This window comes from Aquarana catesbeiana, linkage group LG04 (assembly GCF_042186555.1).
Source record: "Aquarana catesbeiana isolate 2022-GZ linkage group LG04, ASM4218655v1, whole genome shotgun sequence".
Taxonomy (NCBI): Eukaryota; Metazoa; Chordata; class Amphibia; order Anura; family Ranidae; genus Aquarana; species Aquarana catesbeiana.
Window position 1 is genome coordinate 308,177,752 of NC_133327.1, and position 26,226 is coordinate 308,203,977.

Genomic DNA, 26,226 nt, shown 5'->3' on the forward strand with positions numbered 1-26,226 from the left:
ACTTACCTATTTCCCAGGTGTCCTTGGCTATGTTAGATGATGTCACATCACTTTTTGCCGTCTTCTTCCTCTGGCAGAGAGCGAAACCTAAAGCTGCAGAGAATGGTACTACATAATGAGTCATTGGTCTAATATATGATAGGGGGACCATGCCCTGGACTCACAGAAAGTGGGCATCTTTCAACCCAGAAGAGGCATGTCAAAGGATCAATGAATATTCAGGGTGCAATGAGGTCATGGGGTCAGATGAGCTGCTTTGTTGTTCTTTGACACTGCCTAGGGATGCTTTTATTTTGGTTAAATGCCCAAACTGAAATTAAGCTTTACTAACTGTTGAGATAAGGAAATGCATTGTTCCTATGAGTTAGCTCACTCATGCATTTGCATTGTGAGAGAAAGCATTAAAGCTCAATCATTGTGAATCAATGTAGAGCAGGAGGCACTCCAGAGGGACACAGTTACATAGATTTGCCTCTGTACAAAGCCTTAGCAAAGCTGCATCTAGAATATACCATTTTGGTTGTTGAAAAAAAGGGTCTTGGAGAAACTCAACTGTGAGGAAAAAGTAGGGGATATGATCACTTAAATATACAGAATAAATATGTATTCAAAATTCAGTGGAAAGTTGTTAATTTTATAATCACTACAGTAGACATAAGGACGCACTATGGTAAAAAAAAAATCGGCCAAAGAATTTCACAAAAAAATGTTTTGTTTTTTTTTTGTAGCAAATTCAATATATTCTAATAAAACTGATAGAAGGCATTTCTAAAAGCACATAATTTTAATTGCTACATATATTAATGAGTAAAATGTAAAATGTAAAATCACCATAGTAAAATGTTGATCCATAAATCTCATTGCTTTTTGGGATTAGGAAGGATTTTTTTTTCTTTTTTGGCAGATCATGCTTTAAAAGGGTTTTACATTTTAAACATTGTGGTGAAAGATTAAAAGCATTGTTAGGTTTGTACTGTTACAAACAATGTAAACAGTGGCACTAGAAGAATGTATAAAAATTAATTACAACTTTTAAAAAATGATAATACATTATATCAATGTTGATCATGTATGAAAGTAGGGGTTAAGCTGCTCCTTCCGTCGGAATTTCCGACACACAAAGTTTGAGAGCAGGCTATAAAATTTTCCGACAACAAAATCCGATCGGTTAAATTCCGATCGTGTGTACACAAATCCAAAGTGCCACGCATGCTCAGAATAAATTAAGAGACGAAAGCTATTGGCTACTGCCCCGTTTATAGTCCCGACGTACGTGTTTTACGTCACCACGTTCAGAACGATCGGATTTTCCGACAACTTTTTGTGTGTATGCAAGACAAGTTTGAGCCAACATCTGTCGGAAAAAATCCGTGGATTTTGTTGTCGGAATGTCCGATCGTGTGTACAGGGCATTAGAGCGAAGCAGTGAACTCTGTAGGTTAAAACAGGAAACAGAGGGGTGCCAGACTAAGTGCAGTATTAAAATAATTGGTTTAATAAATAAAAGCAAATTGGCAACTTACCGAGTGGACGAGTAATATAGGCATAGAACATGTAAATCGTCAGTCCCAGAATCTCTCCAAGCCATCCTGATGGCTGTGACAGCCTCAAGCACAGGCTGTGTTTTGATGGAGACAGGAAGCGACCGATCACCGCTGTGACCAGCGTGAACCGCAAGATGGCACCAGGCTGGACGTAACGTCACAGTAAGGGCGTGCTTGGTGTGCTGACGTAAGAAGGGCGGTAATGTATTTCGAAGCAACTGCTTCTTCAAACCTAATTGGCGAACAGACCTATCAATCTTATATAGGAAAGAAAGACTAAAAAGCAGACATAATAGGCTGACAGACCCATCAATTAAATATAAAGAAAACAGGCTAAAGGAATAGATTGAAAGGGAAATGTGGACGTTTGTTAATCAGGCACAATTCCCGATGAATGAAAGATAAGATAAAAATAAATAAATAAAAAGGAAAGGAGGTGAGGGGTAATCCATAACAAAAAATGGCTGCATTTACCCCGTAATAACAAAGTAGGTTATTGTGTGTTAAATTTTTGATCACCACGCTTTCTGATGACGATAAAACGAAACGTACGTTAAGGCGTATCCCGGTCACGTCACTTCCGTTCATCGACTTCCAGTTTCCAAAATACCACGACTGTGGAACGCCGGTTACCAAGCGGAGGCTGGGCGGCTGGGGACTTCTACACCTGGTTTTATGCTGTTATCTCTAGTGCCAGGGAAAGGCACATAAAAATGTGAGCAGCCAATTGGCATTGTTTTTATATTTTTCTTTTAATAAACTGTATTACGATATGGTCCCATTCTATGTTCATTTCTAACGGTATACCTATGGTGGAGAGGATGATCCCAAAGGTTTACAGCTCCATTGGCAGACCAGCAAGCCCACTGATTTTTACACACAGCCTGTTGTGACCTTCTTTTTAGTTAAAGAGGTCATGTACATCTGATGAGTAGGTAATTTTACTCACATTCATCTGGTGAAATTCACAAGAGTTACTTGGTGAAGGTACATGGATAAGATTCACAATGGAAACAATATGAATGGACTTTGATTTGTTTGATTATTGGAGAAAATTGAGTACTGTCTGTGATAAGTTAATTTATAATGATTGCTTGAATTCTTTTTTTTGTGTGTAATCTTGTGCCCTGACTCTACTGGGCATTCTTTTTTCTGTTGAAGTGATATGAGGTAGGGGGCGCTAGTAAAGTGCCTAACAAATAAAATTAAATCCTAAATAGTATACAATAATCCAACATCCTAAAGTGCATAGGGCTAACACATAAATCAAACTAAACAATTATTCATAGTCATGATAAATTCATTAGTCCAATAATCAAACTTGATTTGATTGTAGCCGTATTAGTGCAATTGTGACAGAGAAAATTGAGTACTGTCCGTGATACTTTTTTTATTTGCATTAACATACAATTTTTCAGGACAAGCTTTCGGGGTATGTCCCCTTCTTCAAGGTCCAAGCAGTACTGATTCACAAATTTTTAAGCAGAATGTTAAAGAAGAACATACAAATCAATGGTAATAAAGATAGCAGCAGAGTTAGTGAGATAAGACAGAGGAAGAGCTATAGAATGCAGGGGGGGATACTAGTCACAGAGGGGTCGTAAAACTTTAGCATAATGTGTAAGGAAACCAATATCTAAATTCAGGCCATTATTTTTCGTGTCAAAAAGAAGTATCATTCTTAGTTCAAACGTTTTCCTTTCCTGGATAGTTCTGAAATTCCCTTTAAGAACTAAAACATTGAGGTCTTCTATAGTGTGGTCCGGTTGTGAGAAATGATGTCCCACTGGTGTGCATAAACTGTCTTCTTTATGTTCTTTGATGGTATGTCTGTGCAAATTCATCCTACTTGCAACTTCTGTCCTGTTTCACCAACATAAGATCCTTTGCTGCACCTTTTGCATTGGATGAGGTACACAACATTACTGGAGGTACATTTGTAAGATCCCATGATATTGAAGCTCCCATTTGTGTGTGTGACACTTTTGGATAGGTTGATCTGGTTGCATAGTTTGCAGCGTTTCTTATTGCAGGGTTTGCTTCCATTATTTGTGACTTCATAATCAGAGTAACGTTTCCTGCTGATTAGTTTGTGTCTGAGGGTGGGTGGTTGTCTGAAAGCCAATAATGGGGGTTGTTGGAATATTCCTTTCAGAGTTTCATCCTCTGTTATAATGGGTTGTAAATCTTTGATTATCTTTTTGATCCCTTCAAGTGCTGGGTTGTATGTGGTGACTAGAAGTACTCGGTTATTTGTTTTTTTTCTCTGTGTATTGGAGATTTTCTCTTCGGGTTTTCAAGGCTGTGTTTATGCTGTTGTTGATGGTTTTGTCTTTGTAACCTTTCTTATGGAAGGAGTCTGCCAGTGTTCTGAGATGTTTATCTCTGTCTTCTGGGTCTGAACAAATTCGGTGGTATCTGATGGCCTGGCTGTGTATAATGGCCCGTTTTAGTGTGTTGGGGGTGAAAACTGGAACTGTGAAGATAGCTGCATCGGTCAGTCGGTTTTCTGTATATCGACGTGTGAAGCTTGTCATCCCTGATGTATACTGTAGTGTCCAGGAAGTTGACATGTGTGTTCGAATAGTCCATTTTTAGTTTGATAGATGGGTGAAAAGTGTTGATCAATGAGAAGAAATGGTTTAGATTTTCTTCACCTTCAGTCCGTATCATGAAGATATCATCAATATAGCGACAATATCTGTATGGCTTTTGTTATATGCTGTTCAGGAATTTGTCCTCCAGGTCAGCCATAAATAAGTTTGCATATTGGGGTGCCATTTTGCTTCCCATAGCAGTACCCATACACTGGAGATAGATGTCATTATTGAAAGTGAAGTAGTTGTGTGTAAGAATGAATTCAATGAGCTGTGTCACATCCTCAGCCGTGTATTTGTGGTTTAGTGAGGATGATAAGAATCTGTGACATGCCGCCAACCCATCCTTGTGAGGAATGTTACTGTACAGATTCTACATCCATAGTGACTAGAAGTGTATTTGGTGGTAATTGTTTTATATTGTTAAGCTTGTTCAGAAAATCAGTGGTGTCTTGCAGGAAACTCGCAGTGTTCATGACTAAAGGTTTTAACATGTTTTCTACAAGGCCTGAGATATGTTCGGTAAGTGTATTCATACCTGTTATAATGGGTCTGCCTGGATTTCCTGGCTTGTGAATCTTGGGCAGCATATAGAAGTCTCCAATTTCTGGATTATCTGGAATCGCATTGATGAGTTCTGAATGTAGGTGGCTTGGTATTGTCGCAATGAGACCTTTTAATTGCTTAGTAAAATCCTGGGTCAAAGAACATAAAGAAGACAGTTTATGCACACCTGTGGAACATCATTTCTCACAACCGGACCACACTATAGAAGACCTCAATGTTTTAGTTCTTAAAGGGAATTTCAGAACTATCCAGGAAAGGAAGACATTTGAACTAAGAATGATACTTCTTTTTGACACGAAAAATAATGGCCTGAATTTAGATATTGGTTTCTTTACACATTATGCTAAAGTTTTATGATCCCTCTGTGACTAGTATCCCCCCCCTGCATTCTATAGCTCTTCCTCTGTCTTATCTCACTAACTCTGCTGCTATCTTTGTTACCATTGATTTGTATGTGTTTGGTTTTCTCTTTTTTTTTTTCTTCTTCTTTAACATTCTGCTTAAAAAAATTTGTGAATCAGTACTGCTTGGACCTTGAAGAAGGGGACATACCCCGAAAGCTTGTCCTGAAAAATTGTATGTTAGTGCAAATAAAAAAAGTATCACGGACAGTACTCAATTTTCTCTGTCACAATTGCACTAATACGGCTACAATCAAATCAAGTTTGATTATTGGACTAATGAATTTATCATGACTATGAATAATTGTTTAGTTTGATTTATGTGTTAGCCCTATGCACTTTAGGATGTTGGATTACCACTAATGTATACTATTTAGGATTTAATTTTATTTGTTAGGCACTTTACTAGCGCCCCCTACCTCATATCACTTCAACAGCAAAAAGAATGCCCAGTAGAGTCAGGGCACAAGATTACACACAAAAAAAAGAATTCAAGCAATCATTATAAATTAACTGAATTATTCTTTGTAGATCTTTGCAGGAAAACCGTCATGCATATATTTAGAAGTGTCAAGAATTTTGCAGTTAGCCAGTCGATCTACCAGAGAGTTCAAAAGATTAAAACTGAACTCCAGGATCATACCCTTTTCCTTTCAGAATTTTCCTCTTTTCTGTCTCTTCACAATTACGGTAAAAAAACAGAACTTTTTTATATCTTCTGTAGACAGAAAAGCACTGTTCTAATATGTGTCATGTCATGAAATCTCCTGTTAATGGATGTTGGTACAGCTCACAGAACTTCATTTCTCACAACCGTTTAGAAATCCTTTTTTGCTGTGAGAGACTATGGTGCTTGTTAGTAATCTGCATATCCTTCCCATTAAAGGCAGTGGGTATTTTTAGATGGGCAAAGACCAGGTTGATCCACAGACCATATTTACCCACTGCAGGCTGGGCTGATATAATGACATCAGTACTGCTTTGCCTGAAATACAGCGAGGGAAAAAAGTATTTGACCCCCTGCTGATTTTGTACGATTGCCTACTGAAAAAGAAATGATCAGTATATAATTTTAATGGTACGTTTATTTTAACAGTGAGAGGCAGAATAACAACAACAACAAAAAAAATCCAGAAAAACGCATTTCAAAAAAGTTATAAATTGATTTGCAGTTTATTGAGTGAAATAAGTACTTGACCCCTTTGCAAAACATGACTTAGTACTTGGTGGCAAAACCCCTGTTGGCAATCACAGAGGTCAGACGTTTCTTGTAGTTGGCTAACAGGTTTGCAAACATCTCAGGAGGGATTTTGTCCCACTCCTCTTTGCACATCCTCTCCAAGTCATTAATGTTTCGAGGCTGACATTTGGTAACTCAAACCTTTAGCTTCCTCCACATATTTTCTATGGGAATAAGGTCTGGAGACTGGCTATTCCACTCCGGGACCTTAATTTTTTTTCTTCTTGAGCCACTACATTGTTGCCTTGGCCGTGTGTTTTGGGTCATTGTGCATGCAATACCCATCCACAACCCATTTTTCAATGTCCTGGCTGAGGGAAGGAGGTTCTCATCCAAGATTTGACGGTACATGGCCCAGACCATCGTCCCTTTGATGCAGTGATGTGGTCCTGTCCCCTTAGCAGAAAAACACCCCCAAAGCATAATGTTTCCATCTCTCATGTTTGATGGCGGGGATGGTGTTCTTGGGGTCATAGGCAGCATTCCTCCTCCTCCAAACACGGCGAGTTGAGTTGATGCAAAAGAGCTTGATTTTGGTCTCATCTGACCAAAACACTTTCACCCAGTTCTCCTCTGAATCATTCAGATATTCATTAGCAAACTTCAGATGTGCCTGTACATGTGTTTTCTTGAGCAGGGGGACCTTGCTGGTGCTGCAGGATTTCAGTCCTTCAGGGCCTAGTGTGTTACCAATTGTTTTATTGGTGACTATGGTCCCAGCTGCCTTGAGTTCATTGACAAGATTCTCCAGTGTAGTTCTGGGCTGGTTCCTCACTGTTCCCATGATCATTGAAACTCCATGAGGTGAGATCATGCATGGAGACCCAGGCCGAGGGAGATTGGCAGTTATTTTTTGTTTCTTCCATTTGTAAATAATCGCACCAACTGTTGTCACCCTCTCACAAAGCTGCTTGGCGATGGTCTTGTAACTCATACCAACCAGTAGGTCTACAATCTTGTCCCTGACATCCTTGGACAGCTCTTTGATGCTGGCCATGTTGGAGAGATTGGAATCTGACTGATTACTTCTGTGAACAGGTGTCTTTTATATAAGTAACAAGCTGAGATTAGGAGCACTCCCTTTAAGAAAGTTCTCCTAATCTCAGCTTGTTACCTGTATAGAAAACACCTGGGAGCCAGAAATCTTGCTGATTGATAGGGGATCAAATACTTATTTCACTCATTAAAATGCAAATCAATTCATACATTTTTTGAATTGCATTTTACTGGATATTTTTCTTTGTTATTCTGTCTCTCACTGTTAAAATAAACCTACCATTAGGGATGGGCGAACGGTTCGGTCCGAGCATGAGTTCAGGCCGAACATTGGCTGTTCACCGAACAACCAAATTATCAGGGCGATCGACTGTTTGGCCCGCCGAACGACCACAATACACTGCACCGCCACACAGTGCATTGAAATGCCTGATTGGGGTTCATTATTGGGTTCCAAACTTTCACGATGTTCGAAAGTTCTGGTGCGAACCGAACTGGGAGTCGTCCGGCCCATCCCTACCAGCCATTAAAATTATAGACTGATCATTTCTTTGTCAGTGGGCAAACGTACAAAATCAGCAGGGGATCAAATACTTTTTTTTCCCCTCACTGTTCATGGTGGTGCTAACAAGACCCCTACTCCAGAAGAGGGAGCAACCATTACAGTCATCTTTCCCTAACTGCTTCAGCCCCGGAAGGTTTTACCCCCTTTATGTCCAGGCCATTTTTTGCGATACAGCACTGCGTTACTTTAACTGACAATTGCGTAGTCGTGTGACGCTTTACCCAAATAAAATTCATGTCCTTTTCAGCTGTCAGTGGGGGCACATATTATGTTAAGGGGCACTCTGATGGGCACATCAAAATGTGCCCATCAGTGTGAACCTTAACATAAAATACGCCTCTTATTTTATGTTAAGGGGTACACTGGCATATTTTATATAAAGGGACATTCTGATTGGCACATTTTGTTGTGCTCATCAGCGCACCCCTTAACATAATTTCCCAATCAGCATGCTACCACTAGCATAATATGTGCCCTTCAGCATGCCCTCTAAGAGAAAATGTGCCCGTCATTGTGCCCCTTTATATATTACATCCCACATACCTTGAGGGCAGACAGGGAGCAGAAGCCAACAGAGGTAGCAAGTTGCAGGGGCTGAGAGCTGCATCAGGTGTCTTGCTGAAGGGGACTGGGCATGGATTATACCACGTGGCCGGCAAGGAGTGAGAGCCAAAGGAAAATGAAAGGTGGGGGGCGGACGTGCACGTGACATCACACCTTACCTCGCCGGGAGAAGCAAGATAGGCAGCAGCAGTGGGCGGGGCGCACATTCAATGTCATTGGCTGCAGGGACGCCCGTGGTCCCTGCAACCACTGGCGGCAGAGCAGAGGCACTTTACACTGGCTGCCTGACGGTCCGAACAGAAGCATGACTCTGTCCGTGTTCGGACCATGGGCTGCCATTTGATGACAGCTGGCATATAGCCTTATCTTAGTGCTAGCTGGAGTTCTTCCCCAAGTAATCTTGCATCTGTGTTTCCTTTTCATGTTTTTCCTTATTCAAACTATTCTTGCATAGGTGTGAATTTTTCACACATAATGTGGTTTGATGTTGCCTGTGAGGGCATTTATGGCCAATTGCGAAGCATGAGAAAACATTGCCTGGTGTTTTATTGTATGCTGATTGATTGCAAGAATAAAAAATAGTCAGTTGTACTTATTTCTTCATGTATTGGCTTTTGTGCAGAGAATATTTGCATGCTAATTCTAAAAAGGACATTATTTATAGTATCCTTTAAAAGAGTATTAAACCCGAAAGAAAACATTTTTTTTTATATTGCAGCTTACCAGATCTTACATGTGATGGCTGCATTAGTTTTCTTTAGGCTTTCTGTTTTCATCTGGTGATCTGGCCAGTAAGTCTGCTGTTTTTTACAAGCTCAAGCTTTCCAGCAGAATGTTTATATGGCTGAGACTAACTACTAAACACTGACCGGTGATTAAAATGATCAGTTTTTTCCAAGCAAAACCTTTATCCCAAAAGCATAAAAAAAAAAAAAGTTGGTTGTAACTGATTATAAAGGAGTGTGAGATGGGGTTTGGCTTCAATTTGTTAGTGCATCGAAAACTGCTAATACATTTAACACTACCCGATCCCCCCCCCCCCCCCCCCCCGGGCTGACAGTGCTGCTCTCTGCTGAGCCTCCTATGCTCATTGCTCCAGAGTTGTGTCTCACTAATACAGGAGTGGGGAAAAGAGCTGAAGAAAAGAAAACGGATGCAGCCACCACATCTAATGATTGGTAAACTAACTGCAAAATAATGCAGTTTTGGTTTTGGGTTTAATATTGCAAACTGCTGTTACACAACATCCAAAGAGTCAATTATTTTTTATATTTATTTTAAACCTGTTAATTAAATGAAATAAAGCACGTTTCTGTGTTTCACATACCAACAGTTCAATATGCAAAAACGATATTAGTGCAGCGCATAAATAACAGTCTATGTAAAAAAGGAGAGAATCCCTTGTGGCATGAAGAACAATTCTTCTGTACAAAGTGACGTTAACCTCCACCCCAGACACGCAGATTTGCTTACTAAACAGGGTGGACCTCTTATTACAGGAGGTCAAACACGCATGTAATCAGGAGATCCACGACCACTACAGATGTCCAATACGGCCCCGCAGGTGAGCTCTCCAATACAATGGCAAAGGGGATATCAGCCGGTGTCAGTGGAAGAGACATGCAGCAATCCGGATAAAGGGAGGAAAGAAAGTTCTAAGTGCACTCCGTATGGGTAAAAGGTAAATCCAATAAAAGCGAAAGCAGTCTTGGTCTGGCAGACAGGAGTCTCAGGACAGGACACCACACCACATGCAGGGCCGGACTTACCATTGGGCTTGACTGGGCTCAAGCCCATGGGCCCCGGCCAATAGGGGGCCCTGCAGGCCCCGCCCATTTCGAAAGCCGTCGAGAGCGGCCAAAAGCCGCCGAGATACACAGGACATCCAGCTCTGTATCTCGGCAGCGCCATTTTTAAACTGAAAGGCTGCAATGACAAGGCAGCAATGACACTGGAGCAAGGCTACACTGACAAGTCTGCAAATTATACTGGGGCAAGGCTACACTGACAAGGCTACACTGACAAAGCTGCAATGACACTGACAAGGCTGCAGATGGACACTGATAAGGCTGCATTGATGGGCATTTAAATGTAAGTTTTTTTCTTTAAACTTCCCTCCTAAAAGTTTTTTTCCTTAAACTTCCCTCCTAAACTTGTGGTGCATGTTATACGCCGATAAATACGGTAATTATCATTTTATCCATTTTTTTTGCTTTTATTAATCGTGGACCCAGGACGAATACCAGTAAAGTATCCCCCACTTATACGCTTATATATTATCTACTTTTGTGAGTAGCCATTTGGCTGTTTTTTCTTGTCTAATTAAACAGAAGTTCTTTAATACTACACTGAGTCTGGCGCACCTTGTCCTTTTCTATTTCTGTTTCATAGAGCTGTGCATATGTATAAAAGGTAGGGCCCGAAAGTGACTCAAGCCCAGGGGCCCCCACCTCCCTAAGTCCTGCCCTGACCAAATGGCAACTCTTCCTCACAAAAGGAACATCCGCTCTGCTCTCCTCTTCATGCTACAAGGGATTCTCTCCTTTTTTACATAGACTGTTATTTATGCGCTGCACTAATATTGTTTTTGCATCATTTATATAGGCTTGGTGATTTCCTATAGTGTTCAGCTTGCATTTTTTGAGTTCTTGAGTTTGCGCTGATTGTCCCTCCCTTTTATACAACAGTTCAATATGCTTTATGTACAGTTTCCAAAGGTAATCTTAAAACTACGTTTAAAACATAAGGTTTCAAATGTCTCAAAGCCTTACTCCAACACAGTGTGATTTCATGTTCATTTGTGATGCTTATTTTACATGTAAAACATTTTACATTGGTAGGTTCAAGGTCTAATGCTAGACAAAGCAGATCCACAACGTTAACAGTGCCAGAACAACAAAGAGTGACCCATCACCGCTCACGTTCCGTATCTCCTCACCGTGTTGATGATCAGGGCAGGACCCGCTCACGTTTACCAAATGTGCCATTACAGAGGTAAGATGTGCTCAGTGCACTAATAAAAATCTAATGATAGAGGGATGGTCAGCATAAACTATACCAGTTTAGATGCATGAACTATGATGGGACTTGTTATCCACTTTGGCTCATATATAAAAAAAAAGAATGTGTCTAAGGCTGAGATGTCTTTTTTAATCTGGAGATCCAATTTGAAATATTGTTACCATGCTGTGACCCAAGAGGAGAATTATTACCAAAAATGTCAGCAAAATCAAACATTGACAAATAACAATGCCATATAACATATTACAAATGTTCTTTCTGTAAGTTGAGATAAACACATTCTTTGTTTAATTTCTTTACACATTTTCAACTAGTACTAGAATCTCTTCACCTCATAACGTTGTTTGCTTGTGACACCCCAGTTGAGAAACACTGCCTTAGACATAAACAAGCATTTAACCCTTACAGTGTTGGATACAGCCCCATCGCTAGGGGCATTGTTAATGGTTCCCTAAAATTCAGCCTTATGTTCTGTCTAGATCATCTAGATTATCGTGGGATAAAGCCCCCAATTTCAGGTCCACGTTTGTCCTGTTACCAGTCCTTGCTGATTATGCCTGGGTCTTTTTGTACATTAACTAAGACCAAAGGCTTCTCCCTCCCCTAGTAGAGTTGTGCTGCGTGCATGTCTGTGTTCCGCCTATCTGGCCACAAAGACAGGCAAACTGACCATGCCATCATGTAAGAGTTGTGAAAGTCTGTGCAGAGGCATACTGAGGAACTAGGTAGTCCATATAGCCAAGAGGTTGTTCTTTGCTTTGTATTCTGTTTGATGCTGAAACTCTGCATTCAAACCTGATAAAGTTAAAGTAACTTTCTTCTAGATTAAGTCCTTGAAGCGCTCTCTCTCTCTCTCTCTGTCTCTCTCTCTCTCTCTCTCTCTCGTGTGTGTGTGTTTGTGTGTGTATATATAATATTATATACAGTGCATCCCTAAAGTAATCAGACCCCCACTTCACTTTTTTCTGTTTTGTTATGTTGTAGCCTGATACTACAGTTGTTTAAATTATTTTTTTTCTCATTATTCTAATTACCCCATAATGACAAAGTGAAAACAGAATTTTAGAAATGTTTGCAAATGTATGAAAAAGGAAAACTGAAATATCAAATTGGCATAAGTATTCAGACCCTTTGCAACAACACTTGAAATTTAACTCCGGTGCCTCCCATTTCTCTTGATCGTTGCTGAAGAATCCGGTTCTTATGATGTTTTTATGATATTCTGTAAACTTATATTTGTGAGACATGTCCAAAATAGAAAGTCCTTCCAGTTCTTGCGTAAAAACTCAAAATGGATTTAATAAAAAAAATAGCATAAGATTACAAGAAAAATATTAAAATAAAGAATGTAAAAATAATATAATATATAATAATGTAGTTATGTCCTTAAGATAAAAATTGTGTGTGTATAATCATGTGTGTATATACAGTAGCTGTGTGCAGCTTGTCCTCGTGTAAGTTCCAGAAGTCTTTGTTCTTTTTCCTTTTTTTCCGTAAGCGGTAGTAAAGTTGTGATTTTTACCTACAGGTAAGCCTATAATAAGGCTCACCTGTGGGTAAAATGAACATCACCCTGGATGCAGCCAGTGATGTCACCAGCGCATGCCCTCTGAAGGTCCCACATACCCCATGCCGGACCTTCAGAGCACTGTGCCGTAACAGAGAGCTCCCGCATCTATGCGCAAGAGTGACATCATCTTTGCTCAGGCTGCTCACACAGCCGGAGTCTGCAAACCCAGCAGGAAGATCGGGGGAGATGAAAGCCCTCTTGGTGGTGACAGCGCACCACTGGAGGTTTTCACTTTAAGGTAAATATTTCATAATATGATAGTATGCGGTGCATACTAGTACATTATGGTATTATTTTGCAGGGGAAAGTTTTATCTTTTATTTTTGGAGTGGTTTACTACCCCTTTAAATGCGAATCCCACTCTCTCCTAAAATGGGCTGGTTTAATTTACTTCTGCTGAGCTCTGTTGTTCCTTTATAAGTCTCTCCCCTCCCAACAGCCAAGAAAATAATGCATTCTTAGACTCAACTAAATTAAATACTACATATAGCAATATATGTATACTTTATACCAAATTATTTCCCATATTAAAATCTTAATCAAAAGATACTACATTATAAAACATAACTTATATAAAATAAACTTTGTCCACTTTCAGTAGCCATACCATACTCCACAGGGAATCTTAACCTGGGGAGATGGAAAGCTGGCCAACTCATGACAAAGTACTACCATTTGTAAGCTCACAAAGGATATGTACAGAAAAACCAAACCTATATATTTTTCACATAGATTATAAAATCTATTTATGTTACTTTTTCCAATCTAGCAGAAATAAAAATATAGCAACTCAGTTATTCTATTAATATCCAATACCTTCATACATAGATTAGTAATTCAATAAGCAAATATTAGATATTAGATTAGGAAGGCTTCTAACAGTTGTTGAGATGTGTTAAAGGCGCACACCTCTCTTTAAAAGGCCTCACAGCTGACAATGCATACTGTATCTGAGGAAAAGCCATAAGGTCAAATGAACTGCCCGCAAAGCTCAGGGATAGGATTATTGCAAGGCGCAAATCTGGGGAAGGCTACAAAAAAATTTGTTGCACTGAAGGTTTCCAAGAGCACAGAGGCCTCCATAATGGCTGTCCACTGACGGTCCCCATCCTGAGCTTGAGAGGATTTGCAAAGAAGAATGGCAGAAAAACCCCCAGTCTAGGTGAGCAAAGCTTGTCACATCCTACCCAACAGGACTTGTGGCTGTAATGGCTGCCATAGGTGCTTCAGCAAAGTACTGAGGAAAGGGTCTGAATACTTAAGTACGTGTGATATTTCAGTTTTTAGTAAATTCAGACATTACTAAAATTCTGTTTTCACTTCATTATGGGGTACTGATTGTAGATTAATAAGGTAAAAATGAATTTAAACAACTGTAGTATTAGCCTACAAAATTAAAAAAAGTAAAAGGGGTCTGAATACTTTAGGAATGCACTGCATATATATGCATTATATATAGTTGTGCAAATGATATTGTAGAACACATGAAGAACAAGCACTTACATTCTTAAAGGAGAGGCTATGGTTACAAAAACATTGGTGTCTGCAAAAGCAAGCAAAGTTGGTGACATATGGGTCAAAGCATGTAACAAAATGAATAAATAGACATACACTACACCAACCACTATGACAACATTTTTAATGGTAAAAATAAATAAATAAATAAGTAAACATGTACTAAACCACATTAAAAATATGACAACATTGGCACACATAGAACACCACAAATAGTCCAGACCACCCGCCTACAAACCATAGGCTTCTACATTAACCATTGCACTATTATCCTATCATGGATTATGCCCAGAAAGGACTATTGGAGCCCAATCACTCTCTAAGACTGGATGCTTATCTTTTCCAAAAGTGTCCTATGCTGCATTCATACAGTCACTGTACTGTCAATCTTATATTGTTAACAGACATTTAGAATACACTGCGGTTTTTGGTATTTATCCACTTCAATACAGGGAACTTTTACCCCTTTCCTGCCCAGGCTAATTTTCCGCTTTCCACGCTGTTACACTCTGAATGACAATTGTGCAGTCATGCAACACTGTACCTGCATCACTGTACCTAAACAAAATTTTTATTATTTTGTTCACAAAACTAGAGCTTTCTTTTGGTGGTATTTATTCACCACTGGGTTTTTCTTTGTTACCGTTATAAAATTTTGCAAATAAATCATTGTTCTTCATAAATTTCAGCCAAAATGTATTCTGCTACATTTCTTTGGTGAAAATAATCCAAATCAGTGTATATTATTTAGTCTGTGTGAAAGTTATACAGTCCACAAACTATGGTATATATCTGTAAAATTAATTAATCCTGATGTACTGGCGGCTTATCTCATTTCTTGAGTCCCAAAAATGTCAGGACAGTACAGATATCCTCCAAATTACTCATTTTTGGAATGTAGACAGTCCAATGTATTTCGTAAGAGGCATGGCGAGTTTTTTTTTTTTTGTTAATTTTTTTTTATTGTAGATTTTATGGTAGGTGACAAAACAGAACCTCTTGTGCATACCTAGGCTCAGAGACACAAAAGAAACAAAAACTAAAACAATAAAAGCAAGACTAAAACTTCCTAAACAACCAAGAGCTGTACGCTCAATCCATCTATACAAATTGAGGTACAGGAGTTTTTCAAGGCAATCTTCAGTGGCAGACGCAGTAACGAGATGCCCTCTCTCCCAGAACCCAGTCACCCAGTATCGTCCACCCTGTGTGGCAGAAACACAAAGTTCTGCACCTAAGGGGGTACAAATCTATTCTAAAACTCATTAGTCGTCCAGAGAATCTGCATTTGTATCTGAAGACTCCATCCAGATATTCCACATTTTATGGACGTTCATACCACACCCCCTAGACAGATAAGTGGCCTTGTACAATGGTAGGTCTATGGCGAGTTTTTTGAAGTTGTTATTTTTTTCTCATAATTTTTTGGAAAATGAAGAAATTAAAAAAAAAAAAAAAAAGTTTTATTTTTACCTACTGTCAACAGAGCAGTACAGCATCATCATATAACTGGTGTGGTGGGGATCAGGGACACGGACTGGTGACAGTACGAAAAAAAAAACATTTATTTACTTTCTATTATATATTTTTACGATTTTTTTTTCTTACACACTTTGACGAGAGCAATGTAATGTTACCATAGTAACATTTTAACATTTTACTACTCAGGGAAAGTGATCAGCATTTTTTTTTACACATTTCATTGCTATAAGCAAGCATTTTACTGAATGAAATGAAATTGATTCATTCAGTTTGTTTTGTTGTAATTAGCACTGATTGGCCACACCTGATCACGTGGCACAGGTGAGCTGTGATTGGCCCAGTCTGTACTATGTGATCACTGTGAAAACTCACATCTAGGAACTTGAAAGGAAACCATCCATTGTTTACAACTGTCATGTGACCTGCTGTGATTGGTTACAGGGGTCACATGGTACCGGCAGCGGGCTGGTACAGTGATCAGTCATGAGCTGTGTCTGGTGGACACAGCCGGTGACTGATCATGCCGGAGTGCGGCCCTGTAGGTGTGCATGAGGCGCGATAAGGGAGGATGTTACGTGACATCCACCTGTATCGGCGAGAATCCCGCCCAACCATCATTTTGCTATAGACTGGTCAGGAAGTTAAAATCCCAGAGATCTAATAAGACTATACTATAGCCATATAGAAGCACAAAAGGATACAAAAAAAAAACACAAAATTCTGGATTATAAAGCAAGGGATATTTTTTTAGTAGATTTAACTGACAGCTTTAAAAATTTGGTAAAAGTTCTGTACAGTTGATTTTCTTATAGTAAATTTACACTTAACTTGCTCTTGTTGGCCAATTCTAGGAGTCTGGATGAAATTCATCAAATGAGACGATCACGTTCTCCAACAAGACACCATGATGCCTCCCGCAGTCCAGTTACTCACAGGTCCAGGGACTCGGACAGTCAGTATTTATCTGATCAAGATAGGTATGTCTGCACAGCAGCTTTAAGATCTGTAGGCCTGTATTAATGGAGAGGATTTGCTTTTTTCAACACTTTCTCATACTGCAATTTACCCTGTTCTACATGAAATTAGTGTATGTGAGTCACCACATAATTTTATATATGATTAATTCACAATGAATGTAATGTGTGTTTTAGCTGTTCGAAACGTATCTTAAATATTGATCCTATGGCTCACCCTGCCCTACTGCAAAGTCAATTAAATGTACACATCCAGCTAGGCTTAAGATTATATTATCACTTGCTCATTCAGGCCATTTACCCCTCTGTAAGGTATACTTATTAATCAGCACTACCCAACCACCTCCCCACTGCAGGAGTGCACCTTTATGTTTACTTCAGTGTTGGATATTGTGTCGTAACTTACTCTGGTGAATGATGTCACTGCCCCCCACAATCCACAGTGTTCAGATTTGGCAATTAGCAGTCAGTCAAATGGGTACGGTCACATGCTCCCCAATCCCTAGAAATGGATATAAGTAAGTATACCTTGCTGGGGTAGTGGGCTATCAGGAGGCACTGTCACTTTGCTCTGAATGGGCAGGAGACATTGGGGTTGATTTACAAAAGGTAAATAGACTGTTCACTTTGTAGGAGAAATTGAACTATGCAAGGAAATTTTCAGCAGAGCTTAGTGAAAGAGGTGAAGCTCTTCTAACTTCAATCATCCAATCAAGTTCAAGCAAAAATTATTTTCCTTTCCTTGCACATGATTTGGTATTTTTTTACAAATTATTAAAATTATCAAAATTATTATTATTAAAATTGCACCACATTCACTAAGCTCTGGGGAAGATTCCTTGCAAAATGAACAGTCTGTTTGCCTTTAGTAGATCAACCCCTATAGTCTTTTTAAACTATGCAAAGGTGTCTGTGATGGTTGTAGTATAAACTGTTTTTTTTTTTTCATTTGCTAGCTAATTAAAAATTCTGTTTTTGACAGTGAGCTTCTTATGCTGCCCAGAGCAAAACGCGGCCGAAGTGCTGAGTGTCTACATACTATCAGGTATTGTGAACTTGCAGTTTATTATGAATTTATAGCTGAATCTATTTTCTTATGGTAATATGCAGTGTTCTACAATACAGTTCAGTGTTTGAGCTCATATACAAATCGTTCAATGAAAGGAATCAGTCAAGAGAAATATATTGACCTCCCCTTTCCCCTCCCCACTCAAGGTACATCTTTCAGGTATATTTAACTGATCCTTTGGCTTCATTATTTTTGAAGTGGCTGACCTTCACTACATGTTTAGTAGGTGAAGTGGGGCATGTTTGTTTACTCCATGTTATTAAAACCCAGAAGTCAGCAGGACCATCTTGGAAGGAGGTAGGAGGTGTCAGAGATAGCCATTGATATTTTTCCTCATTACAGCCCTATTTCAATAAGCTCCGTTACAAGATTGCATCAAATGAACCTAGCTAAATTATGCTTAGTTTTTATAGTCTTTAAAAATACCTGCTTCTGTCATACAGGAATTTAGTTTAGTGTCTTACTATTTTGTTGCAAAATAACAATACCCCACCACCAATTAGCTTAAATTATCTGGTGTATGGCAAGATATCCTTCCCTAACAGAAATACATTTTGTATGTATACAATTTTTCCTTCAACTTTGATAACATCTTACAAATTATTGATGTTTCAAGCATTGGTTCCTTATAGCATTTGCTTTAAAGGGAATATATATTGGTTTTATTAAAAATGTAATGTATTTATTATTATGTTATTTAGTATGACCAGGACTAAAAAAAAAACAAATGTAGAAATATTTTAAATTTATTTTTAGTCCAGTAAATATTACATTTGCAGGTAATACTATGTAGTTTTAGTCCAGCCAGCAGGTGGAGCTTCAGACCCCATTTCATGTATTTTTCACTTTCTCTTTACCGTGTGCTTCGAAAACGTTTCTTTATCGTACATCACGGGACACAGAGCACCATAGTAATAACTATGTGGGTTATAGGCCACCTTTAGGTGAATGGAAACTGGTATAGCCAAAAGGGAAAAAGGAAGTGCCCCTCTCTATATAACCCTTCCCATACCGGAAGTATCTCAGTTTTTTCGCCAGGTGTTGGTCACAAGTGAAGATGTCCTCTGAGGAGCTCCACTGGAGGGATCCTTGCTGGATATAAATAGCCTCCACAGACTGGATCCATCCAAAGTGCCACTGAGGCCAAAGTGGATGGTACCTGGGCCTCGTATAGGAAGAATGAGGTTTGCCTGTAACTCCTCTCTTTGCAGGGCTGGACCCTGGGTCTCAGGGCTTTGGTCATGCTCACATCACCTAACGTTTTTCCTGGTGGAGTGCTATACAGGTCCAAGGGAGTAGAACCCTGATAAAAAGGGAACCAGTCCTTGAAGGTTTGCTAACGCAGCCCACTGTGATGGGTGAAGTCTGGATCTGTCTGTCACAGCAGTATCCTGTAGCGAGGATAAGGTAAGGGAAGAAGGCTAGGAGCTGTAAAAAGTCCACCTATGGCTTTTCTTCCTTGAGTAAAATGTTGTCATGCCTTAAGTTTCCACTAGAGGGAATAAAATGCACATACCTTGGTACGTTCCCGGGAGGTGCAGCGGCTGCTCTATGTTTAACTTTATATTTGACTTTATGTTTCTCCACAGTAGCCCAGAAAAGCTCCATGTGGGAGCTTGATTCAGCCTCCCCAGCCTTCCCTTCCCTCCCCTCTCACTGGGTCTGCTGATAGCAGACCCAAATGCCATCCGCACGCATGCAAACTGCTGGAAGTTTAACCACTTGCTTACTGGGCACTTAAACCCCCCTCCTATCCAGACCAATTTTCAGCTTTCAGCGCTGACGCACTTTGAATGACAATTGCGCGGTCATACAACACTGTACCCAAATGAAATTTTTATCTTTTTTTCCCACAAATAGAGCTTTCTTTTGGTGGTATTTGATCACCTTTGCGGTTTTTTATTTTTTGTTAAAAAAATGTAAAAAGACCAAATTAAAAAAAAAAAACTATATATTTTTTTATATTTTGTTATAAAATTTTAAAAAAGGTAATTTTTCTCCTTCATTGATGTATGCTGATGAGGCGGAACTGATGGGCACTGATGGGTGGCAGTGATGGGCACTGATGGGTGGCAGTGATGGGCACTGATGGGTGGCAATGATGGGCACTGATCTGTTAGACTGATAGGCAGCACTGCTAGGTGGCACTGATTGGCACCACTGGTGGACATTGATAGGTGGCACTTGTAGGCATTGATAGGTGGCACTCATGGGCATTGATAGGTGGCACTGGTGGGCACTGTGGGCACTGTCAGGTGGCAAAGGCAGGTGGCACTGGCAGGGGGTACTGGTGGCACATATGAGGCATTATTGCCTCTTCCTCTTCAGGACCGATGTCCCTTGCTGATGAGCCGGTGATCGGCTTTTTTTTCTCCTTACGCTGTCAGCGCGAGGAGAAAAAAAAAACGATCACAGAGCTTTTGTTTTGATCATGTGATCAGCTGTCATTGGCTGACAGAGGTGGCAAGTAGTGCATTGATTTAGTGCCTCTGCTTTTTGTGCTTAGGACTATGCCTGCCAAAAATGACACCACAAAGACCTCAAAAAAGGTACCAAAAAATTCACCCCCAGGCGCTGGGAACTCCAGTCGTGCCTCCATGCTGTCATCTTCTAATGAAATACCAGAGGTGGCAAGCCAGGGTGAGTCATTGGAACCAATTGGTGGTGCAGCTGCTTCTCACATCTCAGCCCCTGTATACGTGACTGAAGATGCCTTTTCCTCCGCCCTGTTGAAGCTAGAAGGAAGATTAGCGGCTTTAATCGCATCCTCCATCCAAAGGGATAGGAAGCGTGATAGATCCCCCTCCCCCACCTTAGACCCTTTACCAGGGGAACAGTGGGTAGAAGATGAGGTGTTTTTCTCAGGAGATCAGGAGGAAAGACAAACCAATTACTCCTCTGCGGAGGAAGCAATGGTGGATGAACCCTTTTTTTGCAGTCTGAGAAATTGCTGGTACATTGCTGCCCCTCCCTATATAACCTCTCCCATACCGGGAGTATCCCAGTTTTTTCGCCAGTGTCTAAGGTGTTGGTCACGAGTGAAGATGTCCTCTAAGGAGCTCCACTTGAGGGATCCTTGCTGGATTTAAATAGCCTCCACAGACCGGATCCATCCAAAGTGCCACTGAGGCCAAAGTGGATGGTACCTGGGCCTCGTATAGGAAGAATGAGATTTTAGCTGTAACGCCTCTCCTTGCAGGGCTGGACCCCGGCACTCAGGGCTTTGGTCATGCTCACATTACCTAAGGTTTTTCCTGGTGGGGTGCTATACAGGTCAAAGGGAGTGGAACCCTGATAAAAAGGGACCCAGTCCTTGAAGGTTTGCTAACACAGCCTGCCGTGATGGGTGAAGTCTGGATCTGTCTGTCACAGCAGTATCCTGCAGCGAGGATAAGGTAAGGGAAGAAGCCTAGGAACTGTAAAAAGTCCACCTATGGCTTTTCTTCCTTGAGTAAAATGTTGTCGTGCCTTAAGTCTCCACTAGAGGGAATAAAATGCACGTACCTTGGTACGTTGCCTCTCAGTTCAGCTCTTTGTCCCAGCTAACAGCATGTGTGTGGTCTCAGCCGGAAGCATATATCAGGGGGATCCTCATCCAGGAAAAGAAATGCTAAATGCAACATTTCCCCCCCTAGGGGAACTAAGGGGCTGGGAGGTACAACAGTAGTTTGTACTCCCCCCTACCCCTCCGGGGGGTGCAGCGGCTGCTCTATGTTTGACTTTATATTTGACTTTATTTAGACTATTGCTCAGCAAGTAGTGCATTGACTTAGTGCCTCTGCTTTTGTGCTTAGGACTATGCCTGCCTTTGTGCTTAGGACTATGCCTGCCAAAAAAGACACCACAAAGACCTCAAAAAAGGTACCAAAAAATTCACCCCCCACACTGTCATCTTCTCCTGAAATACCAGAGGTGGCAAGCCAGGGTGAGTCATTGGAACCAATTGGTGGTGCAGCTTAGGAGATCGGGAGGAAAGACAAACCAATTACTCCTCTGCGGAGGAAGCAACGGTGGATGAACCCTTTTTTCGCAATCTGAGAAATTGCTGGTACAGTCTCTTACGGAAATGGTTCGTTTCACTTTTAAGCTACCCTTAACAGAGTCAGCTGAAAGTTCTGTTTCTTCTTTGGGTTCCTTAAAACCTTCATAGCCTTTGCATGCATTTCGTGTCCATGCATTACTAGTACAGCTTATTTATGCTGAATGGAATCTCCCGGATAAGCATTTTCTCTCTCCAAAGAGATTCACAGTACTCTATCCCATGGAGGAGAAATTCACCAAAAGATGGAATGTACCAGCAGTTGACGCTACTATTTCCAGTGTGGATAAAAGTCTAACTTGTCCAGTAGACAATGCACAAATGCTTAAGGATCCAACAGATAAAAGGTTGGAATTCTTGTTAAAATCCTCCTTTTCTTTGGCAGCTGCGGTTACTCAGCCTGCAGTCGCTGCAATAGGCATCATTCAATCCCTAAAGGACTAGTTTAGATAGGCCCTTAAGGAGCCTCCTGTACAGCAAGCCCGGGATTTGGCCAAATTGCCAAGAGCATTATTTTTTGCCATAGACACCATTAAAGATTCTATTCACCAGGCGTCCCGCCTTGCGCTTGTGCTAGTACACATGCGTAGGATCCTGTGGTTAAAAAATTGGTCAGCTGAAGCACCATGCAAAAGGCTCCTGACTGGATTTTCTTTTCACGGGGATCGGCTATTTGGGGATGATTTGGACAAATACATCCAAAAGATTTCAAGTCTGAAAAGTACTCTCTTGCCAGTTAAGAGAAGAAATAAACGCCCTTCATTTAAGTGGACTCTCTCTTTTGTGCCAGGGGCCCCTGCCTCTAGGCAGTGGCGACGGCCTCCACCGTCAGACTCTAGAGGAAAGCCTTAGGGTCAAGCCCAGGCACAAAAGAAGTCCTGGGGGCAAAAACCTGCAAAACAAAATTCTAAAGCCTCATTATGAAGGGGCACCCCCGCTCGCCAGGGTGGGGGGAAGACTTCTGCAGTTCTCAGAAGTCTGGCAAGAGGAAATTCAGGACAGATGGGTCACCTCCACGATAACTCTAGGGTACAAACTAGAATTTCGGGAGTTTCCACTGTCTCGTCTCGTCTCGTGAGGTCAAACGTTCCCAAAGATCCAGGGAAAAGGCAATCTCTGTTTTGGGCACTAGGGGGTGATCATACAAATCCCCACAGAAGAGCAAGGTTTGGGTTTTTTTCAAACCTCTTTACGGTACCAAAACCGAATGGAGATGTCAGACCCATTCTGGATCTCAGGAATCTGAATCACTTTCTAAACATCCGCTCCTTTCCAACGGAGTCGATTCGGTAAGTTGTTTCCACCCTACGGGGAGGAGAGGTTCTGGCATCCATAGATATCAAGGATGCGTATCTACATGTGCCAATATTTCCCGCTCACCAGAAGTTTCTGCGGTTTGCGGTAGAGCAGCGCCACTTTCAGTTCGTGGCCTTACCTTTTGGGTTAGCCACCACTGCTCTCCGACTGTTTACAAAAGTGTTAGCCCCAGTACTAGCAAGACTAAGGGGCCAGGTTATAGCAGTAATAGCATACCTAGATGACCTGCTATTGGTAGACCAGTCAATAGCAGGGTAAGGGGTATCCAGAACAGTCAGTTATCTGAGACACCTGGGTTGGATTCTCAATCTAGAAAAATCATTCTTACAGCCGGTAAGAAGGCTGCAGTATTTGGGCCTGGTCATAGACACAACCCAGGAAAGGGTGTTCTTGCCTTAGGCAAAGGTAAACGCTCTAAAAGAGCTGGTCCAGACGCTCAAGGCAAAGAAGGGCCCTTCCATTCGCCTTTGCATGAGATTACTAGGGAAGATGTTCCATTCAAGACTGTTACAACACAGTATTCTGTCTGCTTGGAACAAACAGATCCAGGCCTTGGATTATCCAATGAATCTGGCTCCAAAAGTACGCCAGAGTATAACCAGGAATTTACAGAAGGGGAAATCCTTCATTCCAGTTTCCTGGAAAGAAGTAACTATGGATGCCAGCCTATGGGGCTGGGGAGCAGTTCTAGAAGAGACCAGGGTTCAAGGGAAGTGGTCAGAGTCCGAGAAGACCTTGCCCATCAATATCCTAGAGGTTCGGGCAGTACATTTGGCTCTAATAGCCTGGATGTTCAGGTTGCGGAATGCTCCTGTCAGGATACAATCCGACAATGCCACAGCAGTGGCCTATATCTATCACCAAGGAGACACCAGAAGCCACGCTACCCAAAGGGAGGTGGACCATATTCTGTCTTGGGCAGAGAAACATGTTCCTTGCCTTGCAGTTTACATTCCAGGAGTGGAAAATTGGCAGGCAGATTTTCTTAGCCGTCAACAGTTGTTGCCGAGAGAATGGTCTCTACATCCCAATGTCTTTTTGGCCTTATGCCAAAGATGGGTTCAACAAGAAGATGGACAACTTTGTGGCGAGAACAAGGGATCCACTTGCACCCGGAGTAGATGCGTTGGTGATCCCACAGAATCAGTTTTCACTGATATATGCATTCCCTCCAGTGCAGCTGCTACCATGGCTGCTTCACAGGATCAGGGAAGAAGGGAAGCCGGTAATCCTAGTGGCCCCGGCATGGCCCAGAAGACCCTGGTATGCAGAGATCGTGAGAATGGCAGTAGGGGAGTCTTTGACTCTTCCAACTCATCCGGACCTGCTATTGCAGGTCCGGTATTCCATCCTGCCTTACAAATGCTAAATTTAACGGTGTGGCTATTGAAGCCTACATTCTAAAAAAGCCATACTTAATCATTCACAAGGATAAGGTTGTGCTGCGTCCGCACCCAAACTTTTTGCCAAAGGTAGTGTCTGGCTTTCATCTGAATCAAGATGTTTCCTTACCTTCCTTTTTCCCAGAACCTCGTTCTGCAGAAGAAAAATTTTAACATTCTCTCGATGTAGTAAGAGCAATTAAAGCCTATCTGAAAGCGACTGCTCAGATAAGGAAAACTGATGTTTTGTTTGTTGCCGGAAGGCCCAAGAAAGAGTCAGGCAGCATCGAAATGTACTGTTGCTAAGTGGATTTGTCAGGCTTATGGCTTATGGCCTGAAAAGAAGGGTTCCTCCCTTTAAGATTAAAGCGCACTCTACCAGGGCAGTCAGTGCTTCATGGGCAGTGCAACACCAAGCATCTGTGGCTCAGGTTTGCAAGGCCACTACTTGGTCGTCAGTACATACATTCACGAGACTCTATCAAATAGATGTAAGATGGCAGGAGGACACCGCCTTCGGGCGCAGTGTGCTGCAGGCAGCAGTATAGGTCCTCACGCCTGGCGGTGGCTATTTGCTTTGTGTCTCCCTCCCCTCAGGTGGCATTGCTTTGGGACATCCCACATAGTTATTACTATGGTGCTCTGTGTCCCGTGATGTACGGTAAAGAAAATAGAATTTTTATAATAGCTTACCTGTAAAATCCTTTTCTTGGAGACACAGAGGTCCCTCCCCTCTTATTGGGATACGTGTATATATTGCTTTGCTACAAAAACTGTGATACTCCCGGTATGGGAGGGGTTATATAGGGAGGGACACTTCCTGTTTCCTTTTTGGTTATACCAGTGTCCATTCACCTAATAGTGTCCTATAACCCACATAGTTATTACTATGATGCTCTGTGTCCCGTGATGTACTCCAAGAAAAGGATTTTACAGTTAAGCTGTTATAAAAATCCTATTTTTTATACAGATCAATTGCCGAAGCTAAAATTTACACACATGTAAATGAGTCAAAACAGTGACCCCTCCCCCTCTCACAGGGCACTGTGTGGAGAGTCAACCAGACAAAGCCAGCCCATAGGCAAACAATCTTCTGATCTGCTCTCTCATTACATATCACATGGTGCTGCAAAAATTATTTCTCATGTGTCAAATATTTCTTTTTAAAACTAGGATTGTATGCATTTAGTAAAATCATATATATTATTAGTTCAAACTGCGATAAGTAAAATGAACCCAAACCCATTATAATGTACATTTAAGTAAGAGCAGGAGTAGAGTGCCACAAAGCAATTGCTCAGTTTCAAACTTTTGCAACCTGTAATTTTTTCAGTGCAATTTTCATTCTGTATTGTAGCTTTGGCAAAATTGATTCATGATTGA

At 41.1% G+C, this 26,226-nt stretch overlaps 1 protein-coding gene across 25 annotated transcripts in view; it reads left to right on the plus strand.

The window, feature by feature from the left end:
• RIMS1 (regulating synaptic membrane exocytosis 1) overlaps positions 1-26,226 on the plus strand; it is a 641,584-nt gene that overhangs the window by 296,189 nt on the left and 319,169 nt on the right. For all 25 annotated transcript variants that reach the window (XM_073626786.1, XM_073626789.1, XM_073626788.1 and 22 more), the window contains 3 exons: positions 11,315-11,468; positions 16,914-17,039; positions 18,019-18,081. In XM_073626786.1, coding sequence (XP_073482887.1) covers positions 11,315-11,468; positions 16,914-17,039; positions 18,019-18,081 — 343 coding nt within the window. The remainder of the gene's footprint in view (positions 1-11,314; positions 11,469-16,913; positions 17,040-18,018; positions 18,082-26,226) is intronic.